This window comes from Leopardus geoffroyi, chromosome A1 (assembly GCF_018350155.1).
Source record: "Leopardus geoffroyi isolate Oge1 chromosome A1, O.geoffroyi_Oge1_pat1.0, whole genome shotgun sequence".
Lineage (NCBI taxonomy): Eukaryota > Metazoa > Chordata > Mammalia > Carnivora > Felidae > Leopardus > Leopardus geoffroyi.
In genome coordinates, this window is record NC_059326.1 from 123,320,293 (window position 1) to 123,339,978 (window position 19,686).

Sequence of the window (19,686 nt, forward strand, 5' to 3'; positions counted from 1 at the left end):
GACTCCCAGTGTTTGATCGGCGGTCCATGTGTTCTTGCATGAGAGCGAGTATTAGGACCTAGTTCCTCTTTCTCAATAGAAAGCAGGTAAGTAAGTATATAGGGGCTTGTAAGTGACATTACAGTCCTGTTGAAATATATCTGTAGGAAACCAACAAAATGAAAGGAATGTTAGAAAACTAGAGAGCAAACATCTACATGTGTAAAGGAAGGAAGAGGATAGATTTTGAGAAATGTTGTCTTACAATGGTAACTAGTGATCTCTGGTGAATATATAGTGCTTATTTTGTAAAAATCTTCTTTGTTGGATTGATGGCTCAATAGGTTGTGTCTGACTTCAGCTCAGGTCATGATCTCACAGTCTGTGAGTTCAAGCCCCACATCAGGCTCTTTGCTGACAGCTCAGAACCTGGAGCCTGCTTCAGATTCAGTGACTCCCTCTCTCTCTGCCCTTCACCCAGTCTCACTCTGTCTCTGTCTCTCTCTCTTTCTCAAAAATAAATAAACATTTAAAAATTCTTCTTTGCTTTTTGAATAAATGTGGAATAAATGCTAAATACAAGACAGAGATTTGGAGGATAAAATATTAGTAAAATAGATCTAGACAAACAGACAAATAGATGTCAGATGGGCATAATTTTACAAAGTAACACAGTTTTTCAAAAAAAGTAAAGTTACATATCAAAAGAATTAAAAAGAATAAGTAGAATTACTGTCAAAGCACAAGATTCTCAAACTCAAAATGCTTGCTAGGGCCAGCAACAAACAAGGCGAATGAGTGAACCAATGACACATTTAAATGAAGCCCTTACCCTAAACTTCAGCTTAACTTTCACCCGGCAATGAGGGGTCCAAAAAAAGTTTGAGAAAATCTTCTGTTTTACATTTTGTTAAATATTCAAAATTTAAAAGTTATGGACTCTTTTAATTTTTTTAAACCATTGTGTGGGTCAAATGAAATGCATCAATAAATCAGAGTTGATCTTCATGCTACCGGTTTAAGATGTCTACCTTAGAGGATTAAGAAATGTTCTGTGCAGTGTAATATCACTTGCACTTCTCATTGTGTGATATGTAGAATATAGGCATGTAGAATTTAGGCATGAAGCAATTAAAGAAAAGAACATCCCAAGCAAAAGCAACATCATGATGTAAGTTAGGAAAATACAAGTGTAATGGAAATAAATGAGAAACTATGAAGAACTTATTTTGAAAGGGGTGCTGAATCTATGATGGGGAGGAACAGGAAATATGATAATATGAGCACTTAATAAAGAAGGTGAGGATAGTCAGGGCTGTGCATAGATTCTCTCAAAGCAAGTCATGTCCAATATGCCTCGTTGTGTTTCATAAGGGTGGGAGCTTGGTACCATGCCAAAAAATGTGAACATTGATTTCAGTAGAGTAACCTTGGAGATAAGTTGATGAGATATCTTCAACCCTGTTTTGTTCAACGTTTGTCAGTGATGTTGATGATGATCAAGGAGACCTTTACTAGATTTATAGCTGATACAAAGTTGATAGGGATCACTAATGTGATGTCATACTCAAACCTAAATAATTTTGAGGCTGAATGCAAAATTTTAATAAAACACTAAAGGAGGAGCTGAGGAAGTTAAATAAGTATAACATGCATGTAAAGAACCCAGAAATCCACCTTATTAAGAATATTAAGATTTGGAAAAACTAATGAACATCCCTCATATCATACAGTTCATGGCAGAAGTGGAATGAATTCTTTGAGTCTATCTGGAATCAAAGTCTATGTTCTTTCTTATCCAGCACAGAACAGTAAGTATAAAAGTACCAGGTACTTTTCTTAGGAGAACTTTAGCTTATATTTTGTAGTGAGTGTAGTGAGTGAGAGATTGAGGTAAATGTTCTTTAAGGTCATAATTAATTATAAAAATCTATGTTTTATTGTTTTCTGATAACACATTAAAGAAGTTTGCACCTAAAATACTCAGTAGAGTGGATCCAATTGTACATAAGCTAAGGTTTCTATGTCAAAGAATGAAATGTTCTTATTTCTATTGTTCTTTTCTTCATTTCACAATAATAGCAGAATACACTTGTTTTGCCAATGAAAGATGTTTCCATCTCAGTTATAAAACAAACATTTTCTGAGCGCCTATTAATTGCTAAGCATATTTGGAAGTACTGTAGATACCACGAAATTTCCTCCCATAAAGCATTCAAGAAAAATTTAAATACAGTTTTTAAGGTTCTTCATTGGTTACCTTTGAAATTTTTAGTGTCTGACATCTGACCTATAACTTTCTGTAAAAGACTTTAAGATTATGTGTATGGGAGCATGTATATGTCTATGTGTGTGTTACACCACACTCCTTAGAATGAAAATACTGAATGCTTGCCTAACACATGCCTTTCGTTCCCTCTTCTTCCTTTCCTCTCTTTCCTATCCGTACTCCTCACTCCCCATTTCCTCCACCCGTGAAATTCACATCTTTCAAAACTGTCAGGGAAGTAGTTAAAAGCAAATAATTCTTATTTTTGTTATTTTGTTCTTTTGCTTCACTTTTGATTAAACAGCAATATCTTACCTGATTACCAAATTCAATACAATGTATTGACCGTTTCCAAAGACAGAAAATGCATCCTAAATTATGAGATTAATCAAATTAAAATTCCTAAAAACATGTTCTGTCCAAAAAGAAAATAAATATCCTGAAATAAAAGGAACAATTTGTGAACTACATATGTATTTTCTTTGCTTTTTTCTTTTTTTAAAGTTTATTTGTTTATTTTGAGCAAGAGAGAGAGAGAGAGAGAGCAGGGGAGGGGCAGAGAGAGAGAGGGTGAGAGAGAATCCCTAGCAGGCTCCACACCATCAGCATGGAGCCCGATGTGGGGCTCAAACCTGCAAACCATGAGATCATCACCTGAGCAGAAACCAAGAGTCAGGAGCTTAACTGACTGAGCCACCCAGGCAACCCTGAATTCTGTATATTTTTCTCAAAGCTATTATTATAAAAGGAAGTCCATTGTTTAGAAGTATGATTTTAAGTTATTTATACACACAACACATCAGTCACCTGTGTTTATTTTTTATTTTTATTTTTTTATTTGATTATAGCCAACACACAGTGTTACTTAGTTTTAGGTGTACAACATAATGACTCAGTTTCTCTATACCTTACGCTGTCCTCTCCAACAACCTAGCAACTGTCTGTTACCATACCATGCTGTTACAATGTCATTGACTCTATTCCCTCTGCCTTTTATTCTTGTGACTTATTCATCCCATAATTGGAAGCCTGTATTTCCCACTTGCCTTCACCCATTTGTTCAACTACCCACACCCTTTCCGGCTGGCAACTGTCAATTTGTTTTCTGCATTTATAGACTTAATTCTGCTTTTTGTTTGTTTGTTCATTTGTTTTGTTTTTAGATTCCACAAAGGAGTGTTTAAACTGGGCACATTTGGCATGTTCTTCCAACACTTTAAATTGTACTTTTCTTCATGATATTTTAAGTAGCTGTTTACGATTTGAAACTTTCTCATTATCATTATACCCATTGTTTATTTTTGTTGTTATTCCCATAAAGAAAGTTATGGCATCCAACTCTTTGATCTCTCTTGCAATTAAATTGGCCATGATAGTCGATGGGTCTATGTATATGGACAGTGTATTTTCAAGGAGTTAAAACAAAAAGCTTTAGTATGACCATTCTTTTTTTACTTCACAGAGAAAAGGGAAATATTTAATATACTGTATTTCAAATATTCCTCGATTGGGTAACTTAAAAAAAACATTTTAAGTTTTTTTGTTTAAATTCCAGTTAGTTAACATACAATATAATTATTAGTTTCAGGTGTACAATATAGTGATTCAACACTTCCATACATCACCACTGGTTCTAAACATAGTTTTTGCAAATAAAAAACATACATTGATGGACTCCCTTCTTCATTTGACTTCAGAATTGAAACTCACTGGCATTTGACAACGGCAATTATTTTCAAAATTAACAAGCTGATCCCTCCCCAGAAAGTGCTTTTTCAGATGTAGTCCTGGTGACAGTGTAGGATACCCATTTTTCTGGGGTACACCTTGGATGATGTGGACTTTGAAAATTCAAGTTACACCCAAGATTCCATTCCCTGGTGGTTACTCATCTGGACCACAGACATGCAGGACCTGTCTGAAAGAGACCTAGGCATCAAGCGGGCTCCACCAGTGAATCATCCCTTTAATACAGCAAAACCTTAGAGGGAAGAGCAGGGAGGATATATTGGTTGTTAGGAAAACGTAGGCTACAGGTGGAAAATGACATCCTCAATTATTAATAAGACCCAAGGTGCGAGTCACATAATTGTTCTAATTTTTAAGCATGATGGAGAGCATGAAGCCTTTCTTTAAGTTGGTAAGAGGTCCCAATAAATGCCTAAACTTTACAGATTTGCATGTGGTTTTAGAATGTGATTTATAAAGAAGGTGGAGATCCCAACTCCCTTGATTGTCTGTCTATATATATATGTCTCATTGTGTGTTTTAGTGCTCTGGGAAGTGTCTTGACACAGAACCTGAGCTGGACAAAGCACTCTTGACCTGAGTGAGCTAACTGGCACCATGAAATTATTGAGTATCTTTCTGCTCCTGTCTCTGGCTCTTTTCAGCATTTTTTCAGGTGAGTTTTTTTTTCTTAAAATTATAATCCAGTATTTATACTTAACTGGAAATAAGTGTATTTCTCTACCATATTTCACAATTCTCACGATTTTGATATTTAGAAAATTCTGAGATCGCAATAATGATAACGATTGTGATAATGAAAATGGTGATAGTAATGATAAACATAACTTTTGTGTTGAGCATATACCATATTCCAGGCATGTACTAAGGGCTTTTATGCATTATCTCCAATACACATGGCCAGGTATTTGTATCTATAATCCATATATAAAAAGAAGAACATGGCTCAAAGAACTTAAGAAAATTGCCAAAGGACTTGCAACTAGTAAGTAGAATTTAGAATTTGAATCCAAGACTTCTAGACATTACAGTTGATATTTGTTCCACAGAACTAGTCTGGAGGATGAGTAATCGTTGTAACTATTAGTTTGGCTTCTGAGACAAAAGGAAGATTTCCTGTCCTTATTATTCTTATAACTGGGCTGCAAATAACTGAAATTGAAGCCAGGAGGAAAAAGGCCACTCAGAGAATGCTCCAGAAAAGTGAATGAATCCTAAAATGCAGAAACATATAGGCTGGTAGCTAATTAATCCTTCAGGCAGGGGACTATCTTTTGTCACTTTAATGAGCAATGGTCATATATTCTATCAATTCAGACTGTTTACAGGGTCATTACAGTTCAATCTGGCATTTTTCATCACAGGATCATGTGCACAAACGGGGCCACTGTACCTGTTTACTTCCTTCTTTATTATTCTCTTCTTTGCTGTTACAGTAGACAAAGCACATGCTAGAGACTCGAGACCCAACACCTAGGCCCAAATCTGCCACTAATGGCCTGTGTCACCTGGAGAAATAGCACAACATTTTGAGATCTTCTCTCCTTTGTAGAATACTAGAAATGTGTGGGTTCTGGGAACTTCCATGTCTGATACAACGTTTTCCAGTGACAAAAGTGGTTGAATTTTGCTGCTATCAGAGATTTTAAATGGCAGAACATGTAAAAAAACAAGAATTTTTAATTGAAACTAAGCAGATGGACAAGTCATGGTTTGCCGGGAACTGGTCATATTTATGTAAATAAATACACTTAGAAATATTTTTTTAATTGGATATAAGATTTCAGTGATGCTTTTGAGTGAGTTTGACTGCGTAAGCCAAACAGCTTGAGTGAGTGGTTCAGTCAACTGCTGAAGTGACATAAAAAATAGATCTATAACTACATTAAAATTTACTTACAAAGATAGTTTCAGAAATTAACTGATATCCTTTTATTGCTTCTCTTTACAAAAGCTAATGGATACTCTCATTGGATCTGATTGTCCAACACCAAACACTAACACAAAACTGAGTCCCTCACAGACTTATCCGTATTTGGGAAGGCACTGGGCCTGGGAGTCTTAATGTGCCAAGGGAAATGAAGATCAGTCTTGGCATTTCCTTTTTACAGCTGTGTAAACACTGCTGTGTGTCATTTTCCCCTTCTATAAAATGGGAATGTAAAAGGGCTGGCCCTACATGGCGGTTTAAATGAGAAAATGCATGCAAAGTCCTTAACATAGTGAGTGGGGCATAGTAAGAGTTCGACAAATGCCTATTAATATTGCCATTATTAAAGTTTAACAATAAGAATACTGGATTGGACTCAGACATTGTACATATTAATTCTGCTTCTGCTTTGGCATTTCCTACCTAGGAGACATTTGGTGAAATCTCTCCTCTTCTGATTAAAGACCTGTACAGTGGAGAAATGATGAAAAATTATAACAATGTATTGTCATAAAAATCATTTGAACCGGTCATAAAAATATAGGCTTCCAGGCCCCATGTGATCTTATACAATGGAGTTTTCAAATGATTATCCTTAGAATCTATACTTTGTTGTTGTTTTGTTTTTGTTGTTGAAATTGTGCTTTACTTATTTTTTTAGTAGAGAAATCCTCTTTTTTTATTGAATATAGTGGGCACACAGTGTTACTTTAGTTACAGGTGTAGAACATAGTGATTCAACAAGTCACATACATTATGCTCTGCTCACCACAATTGGAGCTACCATCTAGTAACGCACCACACGGCTTACTGCAGTAAGGTTGGTAATCACTACAGCAGATGTTCATTAACATCTTTTAAAAGCCTTGTGCTGACCAGAGCTAGAAAAGGATCACACTTACTCATCGACTTTCTGTCATCAAAGTGGCCTTGGGCTTACATGGGAGAAGTGTTGTTGACATAGAAGTTCCACAGAAATGGCCAGAAATCAGCCGCAGCTTCTATCAGAACTGAACCTAAGACTTTTATATCAGTATTTTAAACCACTGAGCGAATTAGCCACAACCTAAAATTCACACACATAATCTTAAAGGTGGAGGGAGAGAGAGAAGCAAGACTGTATTTATGGACTTTTTTTCTCTTTCAGGAATTTAGAAAGATGTAGCAGGAGAATGAGTCATAGAGAAGAGAATGAGTTTGTCCTTAAGAGTCTATATTTGGGCCAAGTCTTTAAAGCTGGTTGAGTATAAAGGGCAGAAGTGCAATGTGGGGCTCAAAGAACAAACAAATGTAGCGCCTTCCCCAACTGCCTGTAACAAAGGCTTTGGGGAGGGACTCCATGCACTTGAATCCTAGAATGTCAAAGTTAGAGGAAATTTTCCAACCCAGCTTCCAACCCAGTGAAGCCAGAGATGACAAAGTCATTTCCAGAGTAAATGAGTGACTCGCCAGGGCTGTCACATGAATTTCCAGACCCTTAAATTATTTCCTCTCACCTCATCCCAACCTCCAGAAAATATTACCCCATTATAGTACATGTGCTTATATCCCTTTCAAACTTTCTACTGCTCCCTAAGAAGTGAACACATATAAAAAATAAAACTACCATGCCATGATTTGTTGAGATGACCAAGAACCAAGAACAAGAATCATGCTGGGCTTGGGCGTGTCCTAGTTTTGCAAATCTCTCTTTTTTGCACATTCAGAGACTACCTTGTTTGGATTTTGTGCTTTTTTTTTTCAGGTGTCTTCAGTCAAGAAGGAAAGGTCAGTACATGTTTTTTATCTTTTATTCAGACCTGGGTGGAGTTTGGCTAGAATTCCCAGACCAAAGAGAGGTTTGCCTGCGGGTGAAAGAGCAGAAACAACGAACAAGCTCACCGAATGCAGAAATCAGAAGCAAATCCTTTTTCAACTGTAGCATCTCTACGAATATACTGTGTTCCACTTAAAAGAGCCTAAATGCCCATTCTCAGATTTTGTTAAAGTGAAATGAGTATAAATAAAAACAGGATGAATCTGTGATAGCACTGATTTCTATCACTCATTTCACTGTGTGATCTTGGGCAAGTTACTCAGCTTCTCTGAGCTGTAATTTCCACAACTATAGAAAAGGGATAATATTATTCACCTCATAGAGTTAGATTTAAGTGAAATAAACTATGTGGGAGCATTTGGTAAAAGGATGACTTAGCGATTAATCGTTACCAGTTTATCAAGGAGTTATTAGGACAGAGGCTGCTACTTTCTGTTTGGAGGCAAGGCAGCCGGCGGAGGCAGCTTGTATAATGTTTTGCACTGAGGATACACACACTGATTCACTCAAACTGAAATACAATTTGGGTTAAAAATAGGAATAGACACGAGTTATCTTCAAGATTTGGCTGATTAATCCACCAACTTTTTTCCAGTTTTCTTGTTCTACCAAAAGACAACACAAATCATCAGTATTCGCTCTGCCAATCCTGTCCCTGTGTCTATACTGAACATTTTTACGTGACTTTTGGCCTTGGTTCTTGATTATCCTTGTTGTGCTCAAGAACTCTTGGCGTCCAAAGTTTCCAGATACCACTGCCAAATGATTGGAGTTAGCAAAGGAGCTGAAAAATATTTTCCAACCCTAGTATACCTACCACTTGCATAAAACTTTTTTTTATTTCAAATTTTAGCATCTCAGAAATTGATACATGCCTTACAATCGATGATGCCTTACAATTAACTGCCAGTGTGTGTGTGTCTTTGTGTGTGTGCACAAACACATGCACTTGTGTCCTAGTGCACGTGCACATGTGTTTGTATTGCTATATATAATTGTACATTCTAAATTTGATTTATTCTTATGTTTAAATATATATGGTAGCACAGTCTATGTTAAATATCAAAACAAACAAACAGAGAAAGGACATCAGATCAAGACAAACATTTCATATCCCATTAGGTAGTGATATGTGATAAGGCTATTATACATACGTTTAAAATATATGGAATTTAACCCCAGCTTTCTCCTTAACACACGAGTTGCTCCTCTTCTTTCAGCTTGGAATTCCAGATGGGACTTTTAGTGTTTTCTAGGGCTCATTTAAAATCTGCAATTTACTAATTCTATTCCTTTAGATGGACCCAAGTCTTAGAGTCTGCTTCCCTGAGGATCACGGGGGTTGCTTCCTCAGTATGCCAATCCCTAGACACCATGCCAGACTTACTGAATAATAATCACACAGCTGGGGAGTTTTGAATCTACATTCTAGGTAATTATCTGATGCTGGGAAGCAGTGACTTTCAAACATTCAAACACACTAGAGACAACATAGACCAGTCCTTGTTCGAATACTTACAGGCTGTCTCTTGCCTTCTCGTTGTCTCTGTTTCCACATCCCTAAAATGAAAATATGGATTCAATGATCTCTAAAGCCTCTTCTGGCCTTAGGTATCTGAATCCTATGAAGGCTACTGTTTTTCTTCTGTGTGGCTGGAAGGATGGTGACAGTCCCATCAACAGACAGAAGTTGAAACTGTCTTTAGGAGCATGCCTACTCAAGTTGATCTAGCCAGTACAAAGGGAGAAAGATTTTCTCTGACATCAAAGTCATTCTTCTGATGCCAAGAAAGCTCTCCATGATAGAGCACCTGATGGGAAGTTAGAGTGAGCAGGTGAAATTATTGACTTGTAAAACTTTCACATTCTTTCAAAGAGAGTGTTCAAACTAAACAAAAAGCATGTTCCTGGACTTTTGGAATTCAGAGTCTTGTAAAAATTTCCCCATAAATGTAAATGACTAATATGCTGTCAGCTCTTTAATTTGCCAAGTAGGAACATTAAGTAACATAAAAATAATATAATAATAATAATAATTAAAAGTAAAACTACTATTTGCCCTCACCAGCCTTCATTAAAGAAATTATTGTATCATACCAAAGTGCTTGAATGACATAATCTCAAAATAAGAATAGTTTTTTTTTTAATTTTTTTTAACGTTTATTTATTTTTGAGACAGAGAGAGACAGAGCATGAACAGGGGAGGGGCAGAGAGAGAGGGAGACACAGAACCTGAAACAGGCTGCAGGCTCTGAGCTGTCAGCACAGAGCCCGACGCGGGGCTCGAACCCACGGACTGTGAGATTATGACCTGAGCTGAAGTCAGACGCTTAACTGACCAAGCCACCCAGGCGCCCCAAGAATAGTTTTTTTAATGGAATAGATTTTTCTTTTAAAACTACTCCCTACATTGTTTTATTTTTCTTATTTCCCTACCAAGCTGTGTATTTAGGAACATAATCTTAAGGATCTGTTTAAAAGAATATTCCAGGGGCGCCTGGGTGGCGCAGTCGGTTAAGCGTCCGACTTCAGCCAGGTCACGATCTCGCGGTCCGTGAGTTCGAGCCCCGCGTCGGGCTCTGGGCTGATGGCTCAGAGCCTGGAGCCTGTTTCCGATTCTGTGTCTCCCTCTCTCTCTGCCCCTCCCCCGTTCATGCTCTGTCTCTCTCTGTCCCAAAAATAAATAAACGTTGAAAAAAAAAATTTAAAAAAAAAAGAATATTCCAGATTGAAATTAACATTACAAACTGCTGAAAACTAATAATCGTCAACCATTTCCTTTTTACAATAATTTTAAGATACCTATATTTATTTCTGGTAGTATTTTTAAAATTATTTTTAATGTTTATTTATTTTTGAGAGTGAGAGAAACAGAGCACAAGCGAGAGAGAGACAGAGAGAGAAGGAGACACAGAATCCAAAGCAGGCTCCAGGCTCTGAGCTGTCAGCACAGAGCCTGACACAGGGCTCAAACTCACAGACCATGAGATCATGACATGAGCCAAAGTCAGATGCTTTACCACCTGAGTCACCCAAGTGCCCCTATTTCTGTTAGTATGTTAAGATAAAGGCATGGTTGGGGCGCCTGGGTGGCGCAGTCGGTTAAGCGTCCGACTTCAGCCAGGTCACGATCTCGCGGTCCGTGAGTTCGAGCCCCGCGTCAGGCTCTGGGCTGATGGCTCAGAGCCTGGAGCCTGTTTCCGATTCTGTGTCTCCCTCTCTCTCTGCCCCTCCCCCGTTCATGCTCTGTCTCTCTCTGTCCCAAAAATAAATAAACGTTGAAAAAAAAAATTTAAAAAAATAAAAAAAATAAAAAAAATAAAAAAAAAAAAGATAAAGGCATGGTAAATATTAGTATAGTTAGTAAAACAATGGTCTATGGCTAAAATATGTTTGGGACAGTTCATTTTTCCTAATTAGCTTGCATTAATTTACAGTTAAAATACTGACAGAATAACTAAATACAACTTGGCAGCGTTAACCAGCATCTATAACTACGGATAGGAGAACTCAGGCTTTAGAAAGAGGACCTATCTCCTTCAAGTTTACCAACAGCAGTAAAACTGTGCAGTCAGCATCTTCGGATGCCAGACTCCACATTGAGTGAGCTTCTGTAGCTCCACACTACCTCTGATCAGCAGTAGAAAGCCATTGTGCCGTACATGTGAATGCATAGTTTTCTTTTTTTTAATGTTTATTTGTTTATTTATTTTGAGAGAGTACGAGGTGGAGGAGGGCAGAGAGAGAGGGAGGAGAAAGAATCCCAAGCAGGCTCCACGCCGTCAGCGCAGAGCCCAACTCCGGGCTCGATTTCACGAACCACAAGATCGTGACCTGAGCCGAAATCAAGAGTTGGACGCTTAACTGACTGAGCCACCCAGGTGCCCCAAGCGGCATAATTTTCTAAACAAATACATGCTATTGTTTACTACCCTCGCTTCTTAAGTAAAAAAGTACTATAATGAAAACAGTCATTTAAAATAAGCAAATTTGTCTCCACGTGCAGCAGGGATTTGGGAACTTGGAGGACTTAGAAACAGAGAGCATAATTCACTACCTTGGCTCAGGAAAGAAATGTTGAGGGTGGTGACAGGTCATAAATTTGGAATTGGTGAAGAGGGACGTAGAGTAAAGAAATACATGAAGGGTGATACTTGCAAAGGGAAAGAAGTGGCAGTGTTTTAACCTGAGGTAGGTTGAAGAATCTGAAGAATGGTGCTACGGTAAAAAGTGAAAAAAAAAAAAAAAACAACGAAATGTAGAACTAATTTGGAGGGAGAGATAAAGAGTTACAGTTTGGCATAATTTAATATGAAGTGTGAATCAAATCATTGACTAAAGTTGCCCTATATATTTCACCTATTCTCGCCTTTACTGAAAAATACTCCCTATGCATATATATCAGCTCCTTTCTTTATCATACCCCTCCCTGACTTGGCTTCTGCTTCCCCCGTCTTCACACTCCTTCCACACACCAAAAGTGCTCTTTAAAAAAAAAAAAAAAGGCTGCTTTCAGGACATAGCCATTATTCATGATTTCTTTGTGTGCTATAATTGACCACTCCAAATGTTTTTGGAACTCTCCCCTGACTTCTACACTACGTCAATACCCTGGCTCTCCAACTATTTCTCTTCTATTCCCTTTATTGTCTTTTCTGTTTTCTTCCCAAGTATTCACTATGGGAATTTTCAAGAAAATTCTATGTATTTGATTTTTTCTCTCAGAACATGTATTTTCCCAGATGATACTGATGAGTTCCAGACCTTTTTTCCCTTTAGTCTCCATCAAAATCTCAGACTAATTCCTCATTGTCAGAAATACACCATCCTCAACGTGTCTTTCCTGAGCCAATGCAGTGAATTCTGCTCTCTGTTTCTAATTCCTCCAAGTTTCAAAATCCCTGCTGTATGTGCTGATTTTAAACAACTCTTTTCATTATAGTACTTTTTTGCTTAAGAAGTCCTACACTCTGGTGTGTGTGTGTGTGTGTGTGTGTGTGTGTGTGTGTGTGAGTGATTGTGTATGTATTTGCAAATTTTTACTGGCTTTTTTTGTAGAACTAAAATGCTGGACTACAATATCAATAATCCTGACTCTTTAGTTGATTTAGTAACTATATGAGCTCATTTTCCAGACAAGTTAAAGGATTTGGTAGTCACTATTAGCAAAAAAAACATATTTGGGTACTAAAGTGTTGTTTTATTCCAAATTTTAGAGGGCACAGTGTTTTGAAGAACCACAAGGGGTCACCCAAGTGCCTAGAAGCAGTCTCCGGAAGCTGAACTAAGGAAATAAATGGAGGTGCTTGTTAAATCCAACACCAATTTTAAAAACATCCCAAAATTCACTAAAATAGGATAAGAAATAATGGGCTCCAGAAACTGTATATTGTGATACAGTATACACTGTTAGTATTTGTAGTAGCAATATTCCAAATACCTGGAGCTTAGGTTTTCAAAGGATTTATCATCAGAGTTAGGGCAGGCTTGCAAGAAGAAGCTTATTTTCCACACTCCTAGCCCAGGGCTATTTCAAATATTCTATCCTGACTCTCTACAACTTTTACATGACCACCTTGGATTCTCATAGCAACTCTGGCAGTGAAGCGTAGAAACTGTTATTTTTTTTCAAGTTTTTAATTAAGAAAATTGAGGCACAGATATTGAGTACTTTGTCTAAGATGACACAATTAGTTAATGGCAAGCAGCAGAACAAGTCCTATAATGGGATCCTTTGGCTCCAGTTCAGGGATGTTTGGAAGCCACTACAATTTGAAAGTGTGAGGTGTGTCCATTTTCTAAGAAAGTGTGTTCATATGCCATTCGATTGATTTGCTTTTAATTGTTGAAACCTTTTATTCTTCCTAGTAATTCCAGGGGGCAGTGGAAGGGGAAAGTGGGCTTGGGGAAGGACATGGGGTCTAGACACTCTCACAGTGTCTTCCCAACTGCCTCTCCATATTTGCCCCCCAACTGCCTCTGCCATATCTGCTTTCTAAAGGACAAAAGAGGGTGGATTGCAAGATCAGAGGGCCGACTGCCAGGGAAAGGTGTCTTAAGGAGGCGTCTCTCTCATGTAAGAGACTTTCTTTTTTCTTTACCTCACTGACCTGACAGTAGAGACACACATACCTCCGACTGAGATGTGCTGTCCTCAGCTTCCATACTGCCTGTGCCTGGCCCACAGGGGCATCTATCACACACTGTGCCATAATGATCTATGTCGTCTCTGCTTCCCTGATGCAGATGAGATGGTGAGCCTACTGAGAGTGTTTGTGACTGATTCCTCTTTGTATCATCAGCACCCAGCACTGTGTCCTCCAAATTACTAGCTACCCATTGGCTGTTTGTGGAATAAATGAAAATATTAATGATGATTCGGGGGTTTACAGTTCTTTCTTGGCCCAAGCACACAGTTGCAAATGTGTACATCTACGACTTAAATGTAAAATACAAAACAGCTTTTGAGAAGAAAGTGTCCTATGATTTATAATGCCCCAAAGATTTTCCAGCCTTTTTTCCATTTGGAGACCTACAGGAAAGATTACTTTCCTGGAGGTATTAAGAAAGGGTAGTGTTTTCTCTAAGAGTTGTGGGAGCAAGTAGGACTCAAGGTGAAACTATCTCCTATGCAACCATGCCCTAAGATCTCTGATAAATACCATACTGCCCAACATCAACAGTACAAGTGCCTAATTTCAACAAAAATCTATATTTAATAGTCTCAGATGTCTTCAACCTGATATATGTGATATTTTTAAACTCAGTTGTGTGATTCTTTTGCTGAGCATTTCTCCATGCAAACCTTCAGAGAGGTTTGTCAATATACAATTGTTTACATAATATCTTGAACAAATGATTCATTTCACCTTGCCCATACATTCTGTTCATAAGGTACTTCAATAAAGTCTGTATATCTTGACTGTAAGTATGGTCAAGGGTGCCTAGCGACAGGTGTTCTTTTTTTCTCTCAATGAGGATGTGTTGGAAATCAGCCATAGCAGATTGTTGGCAATTTGGATCAGTAATGAGAAGGAATATGTCCAAGCACTGATTTCAGTGCCTCCTGGTTATGTGGCATTGGTAAGCCACATAATTTTCCTGAGGATCACTATTCATATCCATAAACTGGTTAACATAACATTATTCAATGCATATCTCAGGGTTATTGTGAGACTTAACTCAACTAATCCACATAAGAATAGTTTAAATATTATGAATCCATTAATAAACATAAGATAGATGGAGTAAAGGATGGTCCCTGTGTTCATGTTTAGATGTTACTTCATTTCAGGGGCGCCCAGGTGGCTCAGTCAGTTAGGCATCAGACTCTTGATCTCAGCTGAGGTCTTGATCTTAGGGTCATGAGTCCAAGCATGGTGTTGTGTTCTGAGCTGGGTGTAAAGCCTACTTAAAAAAAAATAAATAAATACATAAATAAATACATAAATAAATACATAAATAAATAAATAAATAAATGTAACTTCATTCCACACAGCTGACATTTGGAAGAGCTCAGTTTGACCTATTACATATTGCCCATACCCTGTAATAAAATGAGTCAAATGTCATTTGCACAGCAAATACTTACTCAGTTGACACTGAATTGAAAAGAACCTTGAAACTCCAGGCTACTTCTGAGAGACCACTATAAGTAAGGAGACATATTAGTGGCATTGGTACCACCATTCCTTCCATAGAACTCATGACGAGATTTACTAATTAGTCATAGCATATGTTTTCATCAAGGCTGGATGCAACCTCAGAATCCTTCTAAATAGAGCAGCTTAAATAGCCATTACTGTGTTTTTACAGTAGGCACAAAAGTTCAAATTCCACAAATAGACTCTGAGATAGAGGAAGTTACTAATAAAGACATTAGAATGGTATTTTCAAGAGATAATAAATGGATGTAGCAGCCATGGAGAAAACTAACAAGCCATCAGATAACATCTGGGAACTCTTTGCTTGCAAGGAGTTCCTTGCAATAGCATCCATGTCTTTATAGCAATGCAGGAGTGCTTTTAGAGTTAAATTAATACAGTAAAAGAAAGAGAGGAAAGAAGGGAGGGAAGGAGGAAAGAAGAAAAGAGGGGAAGAAGGAAGAAAAGAAAAAGCAAGCAGCATGTAAAGCCCAAAAATGACTCTCATTTAGAATAATTTAGTGTTGGAGCAAAAAGTCCTACCTATAGCATTTGCCTCACTCCTTATATGATGAGTAAGCATCTGCTGTACACCATTAACTTTCTCCTGAATACAATAACTACAGAAATGGGTTTCCTGTGTCTCAAAGGGAAAGTCTCAGTTACATTTAATAAATTCTAGTTAAGCAGATAAGGAAAGCTATTTTCTATTTCAGGAAGCTTTATATCATGGGTGTGTGTGTGTGTGTGTGTGTGTGCGTGTAAGTTTACCCAAAGCTTCTGTTCTAAGAGACAGTCCCTTAGACAGAATGCATTAATGTCAATGTCACTGTGCTTATGTTTGTAGATTGACTGCGGTGAGTTCCGGGATCCCAAGGTCTATTGCACACGGGAATCTAATCCCCACTGTGGTTCTGATGGCCAGACGTACGGCAATCAATGTGCCTTCTGTAAGGCGGTGGTGTAAGTATTCATCAAAATCAGAAACATGAGAAGCTTGGAGAAAATTTATCATCAATAAAAATATTCTTTTATCCAAATTATTTTCAGACATTTCATTTTATACCAAATTATATGTTACTAAGGTACCAATTTCCATCCATTCTTCTCTTTTATTTTAATGGAAAGAGCCTTTCAAGAAAGAATAGAGTAAAAGATTATCCTTTATTATTCAGACTATTCAAACTTTACAGTTAGTACACTAAGAAGATTCTACCAAGGACCAATATTTATTGAATTTCCACATTTATAAGGAACAGAAGAGATGCTGTAGATTTTAGCTAATAAACTGTGACCTTCCCAGTAGATCAGTTTATAATTAATAAAAATTTATCCAACCAATCAATCAGTCAATCTTTTAGTCTGATTGATTACTCTATAACCAAGGGAATTATAACCTTTGTTTAAGCCAGATAAAAGTTGTCTCACTTCCTCACCACTGTCTTCATTTCCTTGTGTTAGAGTTTCTTCTGTGAATGTCTTAATTACCCTCAACTTTGCTGTGAAATTCCTAAGCACGGGTATTATATAACTCCCTATTAATAATAAGAAAGCCAAGCATACAGAGTGAAATTAATAGTGAATCAACACATAACAAATATGTGCCTCTTGCTTATGTAACATATCTGACTAACACCAAACTTTTCCCAGAAGAAAAGCAGTAGGGTAAGATGAGATTTGATTTAATGGATGCCTACTACTGAGAAGAACTGAATATATGATCTACTATCAAATGCCAAATTCCTGAACACTTGGTTCAACTTCTTACATCTTCTATCAGAACTATGACACTAGAATCTTTGCTATTATCTCTCCTGTCACTTTTGCCTTTTCCGGCTGTGTACATACTTACTCTGAGACAATGAACACTTGAAACCAAAAGGTCTAAGCCTGGGCAAAACTCTCAAATTTGTTTACATTTCATGCTGTCTGTAATTTGTCCAGATGTCATCTCTGAGTACATTTAATTGACCTCTGCCTTGTCGTAAATGTGGAGAAATGTAGAATCACATGACTACATGAACTATGGAAAGCAAACCTTTTTCCAACCTTTGTGAGGAATACTGATGATACTGCACTGACCATGCATTCCTCTTTCTCTTTTGTAGGAAAAGTGGTGGGAAGATCAACCTAAAGCATCAAGGAAAATGCTGAAGTTTTGTGCAGTGTCTGTGCTGACTTCCAGCTGCTGCTTTTCTCACTTCTGTTTTTCTCTAATGGATCCTTTAAATTTATAAGACACACCTACTCTGCCTGGCTCTTGGGTAGTTCAATACATATGTATTTCCCTGGATTTGCTTGTCAATAAAGTAAATTCTGTAGAAGCATTTCTTGTGTTTTTACTCTGAGATCAAGAAGACATACAGATATAATTACATGGCTTATTGACTGGCATAAACTTGGATAAAAAGACCACATTTTTGGATCTAAATCAACCAAGCAGTCACTGTGGGATCTTGGGAAAATCTCTTCCCCTCTCTTATTCTTACAGTTGCCATGTGGATGGTAAAGTATTTTTAACAATGTGATACTACATTAGGCTTACAGTTATTTCACAATATCTATTATTTAAGCTGTAGAATACATAATATCATTTCTTCCTAATTTCAGGAAAAGTATTTTATATAAAAATAAAACGTTCAGCTTCTCTAGACCCCAGCTTTCTCATCTTCATGGAGTGGCGGACTTATGCAGATAGATGTTACCCTTTATTTATACAATTGAATAGGACCTAACCAAACTGGGGGATGCATCTAATATTTAGATAAAGAGCCTGGGAGTGGATTAAGTTATGCTAAGGAAGATAGACACCTTCTAATTCCTGAAGTGTGGGATTTGTGCTCTTCCGTGCTTACAGACTATTCCTTTTGCTGGAGAAAAATGATCATATAATATATAATTAGGGTAATAAGAGGGTGGACCATTGAGTCGCACAGACCAGAATGTGAGTCATAACTCTCACATAAGCTATTTGTTTTTGAACAAGTCATTTGATTTCTTCGATTTATGATGTATTCACCTTTAAAATGGAGACACTAGTATCTATGTCCTAAATTTATCAAGAAGATTAGGAAAATGAAGCATGTAAGCAGTTAAATGATCTCTGACGCGTAACAAGAGGTCAAAAATCAGTAGATTTTGCTATTATCTTCTGTTTTCAATTTCAGCATTATACTTCTTCACTGCCCAGGATATTTTTGTTCTTTTTCTCAGTATATACACAGTTTTTTTCTACCTTCTGTTCCTTTAACATTTTTTAAAATTCTCATCACGTGAGGTTTTTTCTGTCCTTTTTTTATCTGTATACTAAGTGCCCTGCTTCTTGGGGAAATTCAGTTCTTTTCTCCTTTTTAGTTCTTACACCCTGAAGTAATGTATTATTTCTAACGGAGGCATGAAGACACTATGTGTAGTTGGGAAACTGAGTCATTGTACGTCTTTAAACGTATCCCTCCCAGTGTGGTCCGCTCCTCCTCTCTCCCTGTTGGAGCAGTCCCCTCCCCTCAGGCCAGATTCCTGTCAGCTGTCCACACAAAATGTGTATATCCACCACACTATTCTGTCTGACCTGGAATGCCTCTTGGACCACCTTGTGCAACTCTGTCTACCATTTCTAAAACACATCTTTTACTTACATCTTAAGACTACCATTTACTTCAAGGTTTATTTCAGGTGCCATAACTGAGTAAATAATTAAATTACTATCTCTTGTATAGTTCTGAGCTATTCTTTGGGGATGAAAGGGAAGCAAATAAAAAATAAACCACAGAAAGCCAGAAATCTGGTATTTCTTAGAAAGAAGAAGCAAGTCACATATAAAATAATTAATGGTCAAAATACAGGAGTTTGGGTTCAGAGATGTATACGCTTTTCAAACTGAGGTTTGACAGTGAATCCACATTTGAAAATATCCATATCATAGTTTGCAAAGCTTACATCAAAAGAAAAGAATGTAAGCATGTAGTGTACTATTTATTTTTACAGGTCGTGTAGTCCTAACTGATATGCATAGTGAAGTTGTTAAGAGGGAAGGGTACCGATCCCTGCAATTCACTTTGAATTGTGTCAAAGATGGACTAATGGACAGATATCCAACAAAACTAGCAAAGGAAAATAGTAATGGTAAAATCTAGCTGGTGGGTTTAAAGGGGTTCACTAAAAATTTATTTTAATATTGCTGTATGTTTAAAATTTTTTGTTAAAAATGTTTTTGAATATTTTTTTAATATGAGGTTCTTCTAACAGATGCAAATATTCATAATTCTGTCTACTTTCCGCATCACTGTGATAGCCAAGACAA

At 37.2% G+C, this 19,686-nt stretch overlaps 1 protein-coding gene across 1 annotated transcript; it reads left to right on the forward strand.

The window, feature by feature from the left end:
• Window positions 1-4,538: 4,538 nt before the first annotated feature.
• SPINK6 (serine peptidase inhibitor Kazal type 6) lies at window positions 4,539-17,713 on the forward strand. Its single transcript, XM_045485521.1, has 4 exons — window positions 4,539-4,652; window positions 7,672-7,694; window positions 16,234-16,349; window positions 17,495-17,713. The coding sequence occupies exons 1-4, from the start codon at window positions 4,595-4,597 to the stop codon at window positions 17,538-17,540; spliced, it is 243 nt and encodes an 80-aa protein (XP_045341477.1). The 5' UTR covers window positions 4,539-4,594; the 3' UTR covers window positions 17,541-17,713.
• The last annotated feature ends 1,973 nt before the right edge of the window (window positions 17,714-19,686 follow it).

Coding starts and splice junctions, on each gene's coding strand:
- SPINK6 (XM_045485521.1), top strand. CDS start 4,595: ATGAAATTATTGAGTATCTTTCTGCTCCTGTCTCTGGCTCTTTTCAGC. Junction 4,653..7,671: donor TCTTTTCAGCATTTTTTCAG/GTGAGTTTTTTT, acceptor TTTTTTTTTCAG/GTGTCTTCAGTCAAGAAGGA. Junction 7,695..16,233: donor TCTTCAGTCAAGAAGGAAAG/GTCAGTACATGT, acceptor TTATGTTTGTAG/ATTGACTGCGGTGAGTTCCG.